At 29.2% G+C, this 14130-nt stretch overlaps 1 protein-coding gene across 1 annotated transcript in view; it reads right to left on the bottom strand.

Moving 5' to 3' along the window:
* The window catches only part of LOC107442561 (lysyl oxidase homolog 3A-like), a 66704-nt gene extending 53137 nt beyond the window's left edge, over positions 1 to 13567 (bottom strand). Inside the window, exon 1 of the mRNA XM_043041409.2 lies at positions 12699 to 13567. Coding sequence (XP_042897343.1) covers positions 12699 to 12972 — 274 coding nt within the window. The 5' untranslated portion in view covers positions 12973 to 13567. The remainder of the gene's footprint in view (positions 1 to 12698) is intronic.
* Positions 13568 to 14130: the final 563 nt, after the last annotated feature.

The following is a 14130-nucleotide window of genomic DNA, read 5'->3' as shown; positions in this document are numbered from 1 at the left end:
AATTAGGATTTCAAGTGTTTTTTTTTCTTTCATAAATATAAGTTTAAAGCCACTTAGGAAATGCAATAGTTAAATAAAAAAAATCGGGTTTTTTCTCATGAAATAGTAAAATAATAGAAGAAAATAATAATGAAATTATTACAGATTAAAAAAAAATTATAATGGAATTGGTAATTAACTTTTGATATTTATTTTCATAATGAACTAATTTCTTAGACCTCACGCAAGTTGATAATTTAAAAGTGTTTTTTGGTTTTCAAATAAGGAAAATATAAAGAAATAAATTAGAGCTTTATATTCAAATATGCTTTATTCTAACGTTAAAGCTTAGTTTTGATATAATGAAAGAAGTTAGTTTACTCTAGGAATATATCAAAAATACGTTTTTTTTCTTGTTAGTAGATGCTCTAGCAACTTGTAGTTCTGTAATTACTTGTTTAGTGAAACAAAAGAGTAAAAAAGAGCTCCTAAAATTGTACAAAAACGTATTAAAATAGCTTCGAAACAAATAATAGTCGTACTTGAAAACCCCATGCATTAAGAATTAAAACTACATATGCCCATTTTTGAGAAAAATGTATAGACTCTAAAGTGATGTCAAGAGAGAAATGTGTGTGAGAGATGTTCATTGGCTGTCAGCAGAATTCGAACCAAGGACCTCCGGATTCGTAGTAGCTCTAACCACCATAGTTGTTCAGAGTGAGTTAGGAAGCTTTATATAGTGGCCAACGCAATGGCGCATTATGATATTCTTTTTATCTAATAACCATTTATGTATTAAAAGTATATATATATATAGTTCAAAATGAAGATAAAACAAAGGAAAATTACAGACATATGAAAAAAAGGGGGGAGGGAAATAATAATGAAAAAAAATAACAAACAACTGGAAAAAAAAGAAGGAAATTTTTTTAAAAAATCCGGAAAAAAAAGATATAATCTTTTCATCAGCCCACACGATCATATCCGCAAAAAAGAGTGCTTTCTGATATCGTATCAATATAGCCANTAAAAAACATGCATAGAGAGAGAGAGAGAGAGAGAGAGAGAGAGAGATACATCACATCATATATACATATATATACTTATCACATCAGCGTCACAAAAGTAATTGAAATCAACTTTATATTTATTATATAGTTAGTAGTGACAACAATCATTTAAAAAATATTATAGTTTCATTGTATTTAGTAAATCACATGGAAAAAAACGTGAGATGAAAAAGGTTTCCGGAACAATAAGTTACGATTGCTGTTTACAAGCTAAATTTAAAAAAAAACATTCTACTAAACGTGTTTTCAAACAATTGAATTATTGTTTGGTGTTTACTTCCGGTGGTGTTGCCCTTTCACCTTTCTATTGAAGATGAAAGCAATAATTTAGATTAAGTGCCGAATAGCTGCTATTTTTCTATAATATTGAATTCACATTCAAGACCTACTTTAATAAAATATTATAGCGTTTATTTCTATTGAAAACTCTTTTATATATTTTAAAATATTTTTTAAAATTACTGAACTGAAATATTCTTCAGTGTTTTATTAAAAGAATAAAGTTTTAAATATCATTTTTCTATTAATAAAAATAGAGTTTCAATGACTTTCTCTAAATTTTTCGGATATATGCCTAATTTTATATTACAGTTTCTTTTAATGTTGCTATTTTCATTCATACTGGAATGCTTAATTTTTTTCCTGGAAAAATTAAAAGTTTATTTTAGAATTCCCTAAAATCTACTTTTGGGAAATATGGGTGATAGTATGTTTAAATTTTCCCAAGTTTTCAAAGAATGGTTTGCGATGGAGTTTCACAAACCGTTTAACGTGTTTTTAATTTTTACAAACTATTTTAGCATATTCACTTAGTTTACTCATTAACAAGAGTATTATAAATAAGACAAATCTTTTAATATTATTAGGCGTAGAACTTTCTTACTATTGGGTCAGTTTTCAATATTAGTTAATTTCCATACTGATTTCCAATTTCAATGTCACAAAGATTTGCTATTTAAAAATACAGTCCCTATAGCTTAGTCAGGAGAATGTTTTTTTTTTTAAAATTTCACTTTTTGCATATTTCGCTATATCTTAAACACTTTTAAGTGATAGAATGTATGTTATGATGTCTAATTCTGACGACCACTATATACAGCTTAATTCTCATAGAAGGTGGCTGTACACCTTTGATGGTTAATGCATCATATTACGAATCTAGAGGTCCTTGATTCGTCTCTTGGCTCATTAAACGTACATCTGTCTCACACAATTCTCTCTCCACACGCGTTTTTCTCAAAAATGATTGAATGAGTTTTAATTTTGAATACATGGGGTTTTTTAAATTTGACTACTATTTTTTTTATTACTCTTTTGACACATTTTTGCTCGAATTCGAAAAATCCTTTTTTACAACGTACGATATTATATGTTTTAAATATTTTCCTTCAATAATTTTTTTTTTATGAATTCTTAAAAAAGAAAACAGATTTCTGAAACTATTGAAGCTATTTTAAGAGCCTTTGTGAAACGTTATGGCGACTGCATTATTTAATAAAATGATGAATTTCTGAGAAACTTAACTTGAACCACTCAAACTATGTCAGAAAATAAAGTGGAAAAGTACAATCAGAAAAGAACTTTAAAGAAAGTAAAACGTTAATTTTAAGAGATAAAGTTTTATTAAAATAGTATCCTATAATTATTATTTTCTTTTTGAATTTTCTAAAAATAACTTTAAAAAAAAAACTTAACAGCTATTTTTCTCACTTTCATAAAACTCACTTTCATATTGCACAATTTTATACAATAATGGAAATCCAGTAAACTTATCATGATTTCTTTTAACTTCCCCAGCAGGCATATTAGAAAGCGAAGTGAAAATGTCTAATCAAAATTCGAATAATAACACTAAAGAAAGCAAAACTATGTTTTTTAGTACAAAAAGTGTTTTAAACGCTTTGCCTTTCAAGAGAACAAGTGTTCGTGAACAAAGGCACATTGAAATAACGATACCATTACAACGAGAGAAAGTTCATCGCATTAATATCATATCTAATCCGATTAGCATTTCGTGAGTTTAAGATGTTATTTTCGGTTGTCATTGTTATGGAACAAAACTTGAAAGCAAAACTGTTCGTTCTTGAATGTATAAAGTAATAGGAATTAGTCTAGTTTCATTGTTAAGACGCGTGAAGACTTCTTAAATTTTGACTTCCAAATTTAGTGTTCAAGATGTATAGCATTTAGCTTTTGAAATGAAGTTAATTTCACTTTCGGATACTATAAATGAACTTATCGTGTGATTACCAGATAAAAGTTTTATGTATGTAACTTGTTCTGTTCAAAAAGTTAGATTATTTTTATAAAGCATTAAGGTATTCGGCAACTTTTTCCTGAAATATTAATATAAAATTTTAAAATCTAATTTATTTGTTTAATTATGTGAAAAACCTTATAAAACTGGCAAAAAATATTTATATTATTATTATTTTTTAAATGACCATTTTTAGGTAAAAGTACGGAATTTTTTTGCATATAAGCTAAACATTGTAAAACAATTTCTATCTCTAAAAACAAAAAAATTATTATTGAATTTTATTTAGACGGTTATCAACTATGTTTTGAACAATTATTTTAAAAGCAAATGCATATACTACATTGTTAGGGCTCAATGTAGTTAAAAAAGAAAAATTTTAAAAATTTTCGCACTTGTCTTTGCTAAAAAATGCATAAGAAAAATTCTTCATTTCTCTTTTATTCTAAAGTTCAAAACATGTATACTATAATCATAAACACTGATGGAAAATTGTAGACAATTATTTTAAACACAATATTAGAAGTCGTGTTTAAGGTAGTGTAAAGTGTGAAAAAAAATCTGATTTTGAGATAAACACATTTAAAGACTTAAAATCATTAGTCTATCCACTGTTATGGTTTTGCACAAAAACTGCGATTACTTAGTAAATAATTAGAGTATAAATAGAGTAAAGTATTTTAAGAAAGCTAAACCCAAAATCTTGTTTTTGCACTTAATAACCTTAAATAATGTTTTATATATTCTATTACGAATTGCTTTTACAAGATATAAGTATAATAAATTATTACCTTAAATTAACGTTTATTACTTAAGTGAAAAGACTTTACAGACTTTGTATTTTATAAAAGTTGGCAATAAGTGATAATTAGTTAAATTGACATTAAAAAGAGATAATCATGCGTATTTTTTGTTAATGCATTAGAGTAATCTTTAAAGTTTTATTAGAACAATTAATTTAAAAACACGCGTTCTTTCCAAGAATGAGAAAAAGATCAATTCTGGCTATCGTTTATTATGAAAATTAGTATCTTTCAGTATTAAAATATGCCATTGCTAAATATTAACGTTAGCTGTTCTTGAATTAAACAACATTCTACTGTTAAATAAATAATATGAAGAAACTAAATCGGTAAAATATTACTCGATTAGAATAACAGAATAACTTTATTAGATTTAAAACTATGCAGATGGAAATGAAAGTTGACATAATTCAAGCTCTCGAAAATAGGCACCCATTCTCAAGACTTGCGAGACCTGAATAAGAAACAAAGATGAGAAAACAAAGGTGTGAATCCGGGTAAATAGATTCGATAGAAATCCTTTTTTTTAATTATCTTTGTTTCATTCTTGGCTACTGCATTTTCCAGTTTTGTTTCTCACCTTTATTTCCCATTTTTGTTGACAACTTTGCGTTTTTTTTGTTTCAAATCACGTCTGACAAGTCTTAAAAATGGGCATCTATTTTCGAGTGATGGAAACATGTCTACTTCTATTTCCATCTGCATATTTTTGAAGCCAAGGAAGTTTTTCTTAACTCAAGTACTGCATATAGTTAGTTCATTATTCCAAAAAAATATATTAAAGTTTGGCTATCCAATAATGTTTATATGTAGTTTATCTTCGATTTTAAATAGATGATAAATGTTACATTAACTTCGAATAGTGAAAAGTAATGAAATTATTAAGCATTGCATTTATTTAAAAAGATTAATTGCTCCAGATGTCATCCTTTAAATATATATATAAACAGATGCTTACAGTTGTTCGTTCTCTTCTTTGTTAAATAAGAACGACGGTACGATCTGAAAGACTGAAGTAAATTCTCCAACAATACATTTACACTTAAAAATCATCCGTCTATGGAAGGTTTAAAAATAGTCATCTTATTGTTGAAGTGGGACAGAGCGAAGGAAACAATTTCTTCTTGTCTTTTTACAGAATAGTAAAGGGTTAAGTGATTTTTCATAAATTTTTCCTCTACTGGAAGAAGACACACTTATCTTTGACACTTCTTTTTCCCACATTAATTATCCAAAACTTTTTCCCCAAATAAACGAATACCACCTGTCAACAGATAAATGTATGAGTGTGTCGTTCCATATTTGTATTATCTGAATTCCAAGGTGAGCAAATAAGTGAAGGAGCTTATTTTATAATTTGAAACTCTACTAGCTGAAGCTTATTTCGATATACACACTTATAAACATCGATATCAATACTATTTTGCTGCAAACGTTTTTTGAATTTAAATCTAGATCCTTACACTTTAATTTACATTAATTTCAAATGTGGCTTTGTCATTTAGGAGATAGCACCAGCTATATTTAAATATTTTATTTAAACGTTTGTAATAGTTCGAGCATTGAATACATATATATATAGCCAAGACATCTTCTTGAGAGCATATTGTTCAAAAACATAATAATACCATCAACAATATTTTCATAGTAGTCGTAGTAGTAGTGGCTTATTGAGCACTTGAGCCGCATAATGGGCTATTGGCGACGGTCTATGAAATATCCCTGAAGATGATCCGAAGACACGCTATACCAATTTTGATCCTCTGCGGAGGGGATGGCTCCCCTGCTCTGATAGCCCGGTGACCTGAATGGAAAATCGAGCACTTTACGGTAGAACAGTTTAACGATGACCGATAGCGCTCATTCTCGGTTTTTTCACAGACTGATCAAAGTGGTCACCCACCTGCGCATTGACCGCAGCCAGTGATGCTTCATTTCGGTGATATGCTGGAAACCTTATATTTTTATAAGTTATGTTGTCTTGAGAATGAAGATATAAGCTTCAACTATTTCCATTTTGAAGAATGGTACTTGATACCGCTGCGTGTAATGGAGGAAAGGAAAGAGAGAGAAAAAAAAAACGTCTCAATAAATGAGTACCACCTGCATGGATTTAAATTCATTTAACAATTATAACAGAAAATTTACTTCGAAGAATTATCTGCAAACTCAAAATCTGTCACATCTACAAATATTTTATCACTGTTTGGTGAGACTTAATAAAACATACAGATATTTAGTGATAAAGTAATTTTATTAAAATATTTATAACTAAAAATAAGTAGTATATCTGTAATTGGTGCAAAATAGACTAAATATCTTTCACATACCACTGTTCTATAGTACAGCATTCATTTATTACTAAAATTATCCCTAATTTTGCCATTATGCTTCTTTAAAAAGTTTCATACCTTCTTTTTTTGTTGTCAAAATATGTATGTTCTATTAATGAAAAGATGACATATTAGAAAGACGGTAATTAGCAAACATTGTGGAAACAATTTAATTCTTCCTCGAAGAAAGGTAAACAAAACTTTGATGTCTCGAATTGCTTTGAGCAAAAACCTCGTCTAATCTTCGCATTACCGGATTAGATAAAGAAAGTTGTAAATTATAATTCTCTTGCAGTGAATTTGAAATCGTGACAGAATTGTGAAAAGTTATCGTGTTCATAAGCGCATAAATGATAAAAATTAAGGAAAAAATAATACACATTGAAAAGATTTGATACAAGTAAATTTATTTAAAAATCCTTACTTTCATCTGCGTAACTATAATATAGAATTATTGCAATCTTCCACAATATTATGTTAACTTTAACTTAAGATATTTATCTAAACTAAGTTTTTAAGAAGAACAAGGCGGTATTTATAAACTTTGATGCAATTCATTTCGTAAATTGATTCCAGACATGTTAAATCAAATAACAGATAAGAAATCAAATAACACAATTTGTACTCTTATCACATAGTAAAAAATCATAGATCAATGTTTAATAGCGGAAAGACCGATTTCGGAAACCTATGTATGCCTAATTAAATCTTAAATCACAAAGCGAAATTCTGGTTATAAGCAAACCTAAATTAATAAATGAAACAATTCTCATTAACGGACGCCAAGTGTATAAACTGCACCGTTTAATCGCCAAAAGATTACTTTCTCTTTCTTAGCCAGCAAATCTAGTTCTTCTCAGCTTCATTAACATTTGTATGGTAGTTGCAATGACCTAGGCATGATTTAAAAATGCTTCAGGTGTTCGAATTATCATGTTTTTCCTAGCGTCTAGGCTTTCATTCACAAATTCGTTTTTAAAATAAAATTCTTTCAGATATAATTAACATTTGACATTTATTTCGCACTTTAAGACCTAAACATACTGCTCAGTATGAAAAGATTGCGCAAATATTAGAAAATCAAATACATCACCAATAGAGGCTTGCCTGGTGACAGTCAGAATTTTTGCTTGGCTAAATGGTAATAAAAGTTCTACGCTTTCATTAGGAATTAGCCTCATTCAAAATTAGGAATAGCTTTCATTAGCCTCAGTTCAAAAATATTCTAAGTGAAATTTTAGTGAATTTAGAAAATATGGATTTAAAGAAAAGTGTTTTAAGGAATAAAGAATAACAAATGAAACTATTAGTGATTTTATAATGAAATAAAAAAAAAGTTTTAAACAGATCAAAACATAATTTTAAACTCATTTGTTTTTCTTAGAATTTTTCATAGTACCTTTTTACGATAGCTAAGTTCTTAAATATTTATATTATAAGATTGCAATCACTTATCTGCTTCTTTCATTATAATTTTTATAATTTTGATGCTTGTTCATCGCAAATTGAAGAGCATTTTATTTGTAATAAACAAAAGTTTAACGAGCTTTTTTTAACTTTAGCTAAAAGGCTTGCAGTACGCTTAAAAAGGTTGCGAGCCATACGCGAAAAAGATATTTACTAAATCAAATCTTTTTTAAATCTTTAAAGATTTTTTAGACCCTACACTGCTTAAATTTGGAATAATATTTAACACTTAATAGCTAAACTCGGGTTAAAATAACCCGTATATTATAAAGTGTACAATAAAATTGGTATGCGATAAAAATTATATACAATAAAATTGGTACACTAAAAGTAAACAATGTAACTGGCGGTATGCAATTTGGTGGGTAGCTATTAAGCGTTAATTAGAATTCGGGTAATGTATGAAGTTTAGTATTAACTTTAATGCAATGTCTGGTAAAAACCATTTATTTTTTTTTAAATACTCAAGGAATTTTTTATTTTTATTTATGGGACAAAAACAAGATTTTTATTCGTATATTCCTACAGATAATACAAATTTCCTTTGATTAAAATTTTACATAATTTTTATAAATTGAAGCGATAATCTAGGGAAATATGGTCTAAGGGAACTCCTGTATTTAAAGCGGATTTATTATCATAACATTGGGATATGATAGGTTAATGAATCAGAATTTATTTTATTAATTTAGACTCTGTTTTAATTATTTCGTTTCGTTTCACGTGTAGGTTATATTTTGCGATTATTTTTCGTTAAAAACTTTTTATGTGTAGATGCGTTTTAGTTTTGTTAATGCAAGTCAAAATTTATTTGCCCTAATAAAACTGGACAACTAAATGTTCTTAATTAAAGGATGGCTCAGGGGATAGAGCGTTCGCCTCCATATGAGGCGAAACGGGTTCGAATCCCAGTTGATACGAATTCCGCATCCGGCTTGCAATGACCGCAATGCTGACGTGAAATATCCTCAGTGGTAGACGGATCATGGGTTAGAGTCCATTTGTCGTCAGGCTAACCGTGGGAGGTTNTAACGCAAATGTGGGTTAGCTCCATCAAAAAGTCCTCCACGAAGGCAAATTTCTCCCAATACTCGATTCAGGAGTTCCCTTGTCTTCTGGGTTATGTACAAAATTTCAAGGCTACGGAGTTGAACATTAGTAGTTGTAAACCCATAAAAGTTGGGTCGGCTGTTCAACAACGGTTATATATATAAAAAAAATCAATATTATTTATGAAGGATTGAGATATTAAGTCGCTTCTCTCAAATTTATTCTTAAATATGTAAATTTTTTTGAAATGATATTTGCACTCATATATCTAAAATACGGCTTATAATTTATAACTAACTAGATGAAACAGTTATATAATAAGCTCAGTGCTTTCAAAAGAGCGATGCTACTACAGCTACTTTTATGAATTGGAATAAAACTTCTTTCGACCTCACTTTTCCTCTTCGACCTCACTCTTTAATGACGTCATTCAGAATCTCTCTCTAATCTTTTCCAATGATCTGTGTTTGTGGTCGTGATACATTAATGATTAAGACCGTTAGGTAAGTTGGAAGAAAATGAGCCGGAAGGCTATATAGAAAGGAAAATTTGAATGGAATTACCAAAGGAAGAAATTACAAAGCGATGGATTATGGTTTATTCTCCTATTAAGAGAAATTGATTACTAAAAATTCCCAAACTTACAAAGCAGAAACTAACTTACGAATAGAACTCATTACAATTAGAAAAGATCACGGCTTGTAAAAAGATTTTAGGTTTCATAACTTCTATGTAAAATGTTTAGTAAAATGTTTAGTCTATGTAAATATAGTTTAGTTTTTAAAGTTTTAAAGTGTAAATTATATAAATATTAACCTTTCTTTAAGTAAAAAAAATGCATTTTTAGTTTTTTTACACGTATAAAAATTTGTTTACTCTTTTTGGTTCAAAACCTTTTCGAAATTTTTTTTTAATAAAAATTATAGCAGTATCAGATGAATTCACACAAGAATCTTCAAATTATGTAAGATATTATCTGCAACTGAGAAATTACTTTACACTGAGAAAAAATGTATCTTCAAGATTAACAGAATAGGGTAAAATTTACAGTGTTTCTGGCTGTGTGAGAGCACCAAAAACCTCCGTAATTTTTACCTAAGGTGTTTGATAATGAATTTGGTAAAATTAACAATGATATATAGTTTAATACTATGTTACGTACATAGGTTAAAACTACCAAATAAATGGTGAAATAAGTGACAATTTTTTAGACTAGTTTGGCAATTCTATCATCATATATTAGAGAATGGCATAAAAACCAATTATTTGGTTAAAATTACATTTCTGATTTGTATTTTTTACTAAATGTGTGGTAATAAGAGCTATAATGTTTGAAAAGTAGAATTTGCTGTAAACCACTACCATATGAACGGGAAAAATTACCAAACGAATAATTTAAATATGGTATATTTTAGCCTTTTTTTAACCAGAATTTTTTTTTCTTAAACCAGAACTATTATTACCAAAGAGTACTGCAATTTTACCATTTTACCGGAATTTGTTTTTCCGTGTAAATATAGATTGCGATAAATTACATTTATTTTCATACTGTCAAATGAAAGGATATTAAAGCATGTCTGTTTTTTTTAATGAAATTTATCTATAGAAAATATTTCAGTAATAATTTGCAGTATTCGAAGAGCAGTAACTCTACTAAGTATATCTTTTAGTAAATACTAAAATAAAGTTTTCTTATTCTATCACAAAACAAAACTTCAACACGATTGTTCTTTGAGAATTAATTCTATAATGAATTATATAGATTTTTACGCTATTTATAGCAGTTAATTTCTTTTCAAATAATAATTGTTTGTAAGTAAATAAAAATGTCTTTAAAGATGTCAAGGGTTTTCAGATTTGCGTATCAAGGAATGAAATAGCAAGTGGAGAAAGCTGAGAATAAATAATAAAGGTGAACAAGTGCTACGCTACTGTGATTGTTTCGCGAAGCAGAAACAATTCTTTTTATTTTACGTTTTTATTCTCTGCTTTGTGTCTTTGTAAAGAAGCTCACAAATGTTTTGAGCATCTCTCGCGTGTCTAAAGTATCCCGAGGGCGAAAGGGAACGCTTTTCAAACATTGCGAAAATTTGTCATTAACTTTACATAAATACACTATAGTGTTCTATCTGATGAAATGTCACTCAATCAAGTACCGTTACAAAATTGTAACGCTACTTGGGTTTATATGATAGCACTCACTTAAAAAGATAAATTTACATCGAGAGTTTAATTTATCATTCGATGCTTTGAATATTTATGTGGATTTTGTCCTTTTCGAGTTTATTCTTGATTAATGATTATTGTTTCAGAATTGAATATTCATGAGTAAAATTGCCTTCTTTTATTTGTTTCATTGAGTTGAACACTTGGGTTTGCTTAATTACAAAATAAGTTAAGACTTACACACTTTTTAAGTAATTTATTTTTAATTGTATGAAGTACTTAAAAACTTTAAAAAAATCATTTCGAAATACTAAACGCTTCACTAGTAAAAATACGGAAACGGGGGTTTATCCAAGAATTTACGTTAACGTAAGCAATTATAGGAAAAATTAGTTCGAACTGTGAAAAAAATCACAAATTGCCTTAAACCCATTTTTTTCCATGGTTTATTTATTCTTTTATTTTATCTTTTTAACAGAAGTGCACCCATATTTCATTTTAAGAAACTAAGTTCATTTTAGATAAATAATTGTTTGAATACTAGTGTTTTTAAAAGACATCTATTAATTTTGGCGAAAATTGCATCAAATTTGGTACATATAGCGATAATCATTAGATAACTAAATCACAAATTATACATATGATATCATAAGTACATATGACATATACATATGATACATATATATGATCTCGAAATAATTTTTGATTGATAAATTTAATTATCATATATCTTTATTATAGTTTATAAACTAAGCCAAAAATTTAACTCGAAATTTTGAAAAAGTTGTATTTCAATAAGGAGAAACAATTCAAATTATTTCCTTTTTAAGAATACATAAAAATCATTATTAATTAAAAATTGAACCAAATGCCTGAATTATGTTCATAAAACACTGAATTAGAAGTAAAATGCTAAGTAAATCATGATAATTGATCAGGTATTGAATTTTATATTTTTAAAAGCAACTCTATGTATACTTTTGACGATGTTTTATACAAGAGTTTCAGTTGTTTTATGTAAAATTTATGTAATATGAGTAATTTTGAAACTACTGTAATGTAAGCCATGTTTCACAAAAATTCTTAAACAGTTTTTAAAAACATTCTAATTTTCCTAAACGAATTAAATCTAACAAATTTATTTACTGTAATGAGATTTATATCCCAAATAAGGAAGCATTAGTTGAGTTTTTAGATTTTATGTATACAATTTATTCATTTCTAAAATATTCGTTAAAACTTTTTATTGTGAAAAAATATAGAAAATTGCATCCTTTATATTATTAATTTTATTTTTTGTTAATACAAACGCAATGGATGTAAGAAATTAAAATTAAAAAAAAATAAAGTAAGACTCACTCTTGAATGACTTAAGAAATACATGGATAACCAAATATATTGAAAAATCAAGATAAATTGATTCCATTAATTAAATTTTACAAAATAAGTAAAATATTACTAAAAAAATATCTAGATATTCTAGAAAAACATTAATTCTTACATAAATTGCTCACAATAAATTATGATTAAAAAATAATATAAAATTAAGAATATTATAAATATAACTCACCCCTTCCTCTTCCAAATTGAGAATTGAATGTGGCCCTTACGGCCCTATTGTATCCGAGCATTTTACAGACGACGAATGCTTCTCGAATGTCCCATTCATCATCACAAATCGAGCCCCATCGTCCACGATAAAACACTTCAACGTTACCTTCCGTAGGGTTCCGGCCACCAACCAAACGAATGGAGCCGTCAGGGTAGACCGGACCCTCTTGCGTCCTGACCAGAGCTAGGATCGTCAGGACCCAAATCACCAGAAACGTGGGTGCAATCTTCATTATCTTCCTTCTTGATATCCTGTGAGACCAAAAAGAACAAAGTGGGTCCTGAGGAATATTACAGAAAATTTTTTCAAAGAGAAATCAATATTGCACCGAGATAAAAACTCGTGCTTTTGAAATGAGCACGAGGTGCGAAAACAGGACGAGCACCCTGACTGGTGACGTTAATAAAAGTGAATCCGAACCTCCACTGGACTCTGAGAAAGAGCGGAGCAACGAGCCGTTTAACGTATGTAACCTATTTCCTTAGGAATCAGCTGGACCGTCGACGAAGAAAGCCAAGAGCCGGTCGAGAGAGAGAGAGAGAGAGAATTTTTTTTCGTTTATTTATTTTTTTTAAAAATAAAAACTAGGGCTGAGGTAGAAAATAAAGCAGTAGAGAAACGGGGTTTCTCTGCAGCAACCAAAACAACCCTCGGTGAAAGTGTTTCCCTGAGGAAGAAGACTGTTCTCGATTTGCTGAGTTAGGCAATAATCTCTAGGGATGCACTATTCCTCAGGACTAGTCAGGAATACCAAGAGGGAAGAGGTTAAAACACAAATGCAGCCAGACGACAAGTCGATGGGTCTTTTAAAACCGCGGCAATTCCCAGATTCATACCTGTCTATCTCTCTTCCCTACCCCCCCCCCTTCCTCAGGCTTCACTCTCTCTTTCATCCCACTCTCCCTCTCTCTCTCTCTCGTGGGACAGGATTCCCCACCTCTCACTTTCACCTTCTCTTAGAGTGGTCATCCTGGGAAATTTTTTTAGTGATATTAAAGAAATTATTCATCATTATTTTTTAATGGAATTTCATCCCTTCAATGGAGAATAGAGGGATTGAACAATGACGTGCTTTTCGTACGTATACCTGGTTGGACGAAACTTGTCGGTTGTCACGTGGGTACACGCACTTCACGCGCACGCACACACAGGTTTTTTCGAAGGTTAACTTTGGCAATATTCTTTCTCTGTTGCAGACGAATTTTTATTCCACACCCACTCATGATTATGGTATGACTCGTGAATAAACACCATCTACTTCCTACAAAATTTAGTCGTGGGAATTTTAACAAAATAGAAGAACCCAGTTATTTAGAACATTATGTTAGGAACAAATTTTACTGTACGAGACATGACTTTTTAGAAGGATTAGTTGAAGCAAATCTTTTTC

This window comes from Parasteatoda tepidariorum, chromosome 10 (genome assembly GCF_043381705.1).
Source record: "Parasteatoda tepidariorum isolate YZ-2023 chromosome 10, CAS_Ptep_4.0, whole genome shotgun sequence".
Lineage (NCBI taxonomy): Eukaryota > Metazoa > Arthropoda > Arachnida > Araneae > Theridiidae > Parasteatoda > Parasteatoda tepidariorum.
Note: the sequence above shows the minus strand (reverse complement) of the source record. Positions and strands in the feature narration are given on the sequence as shown.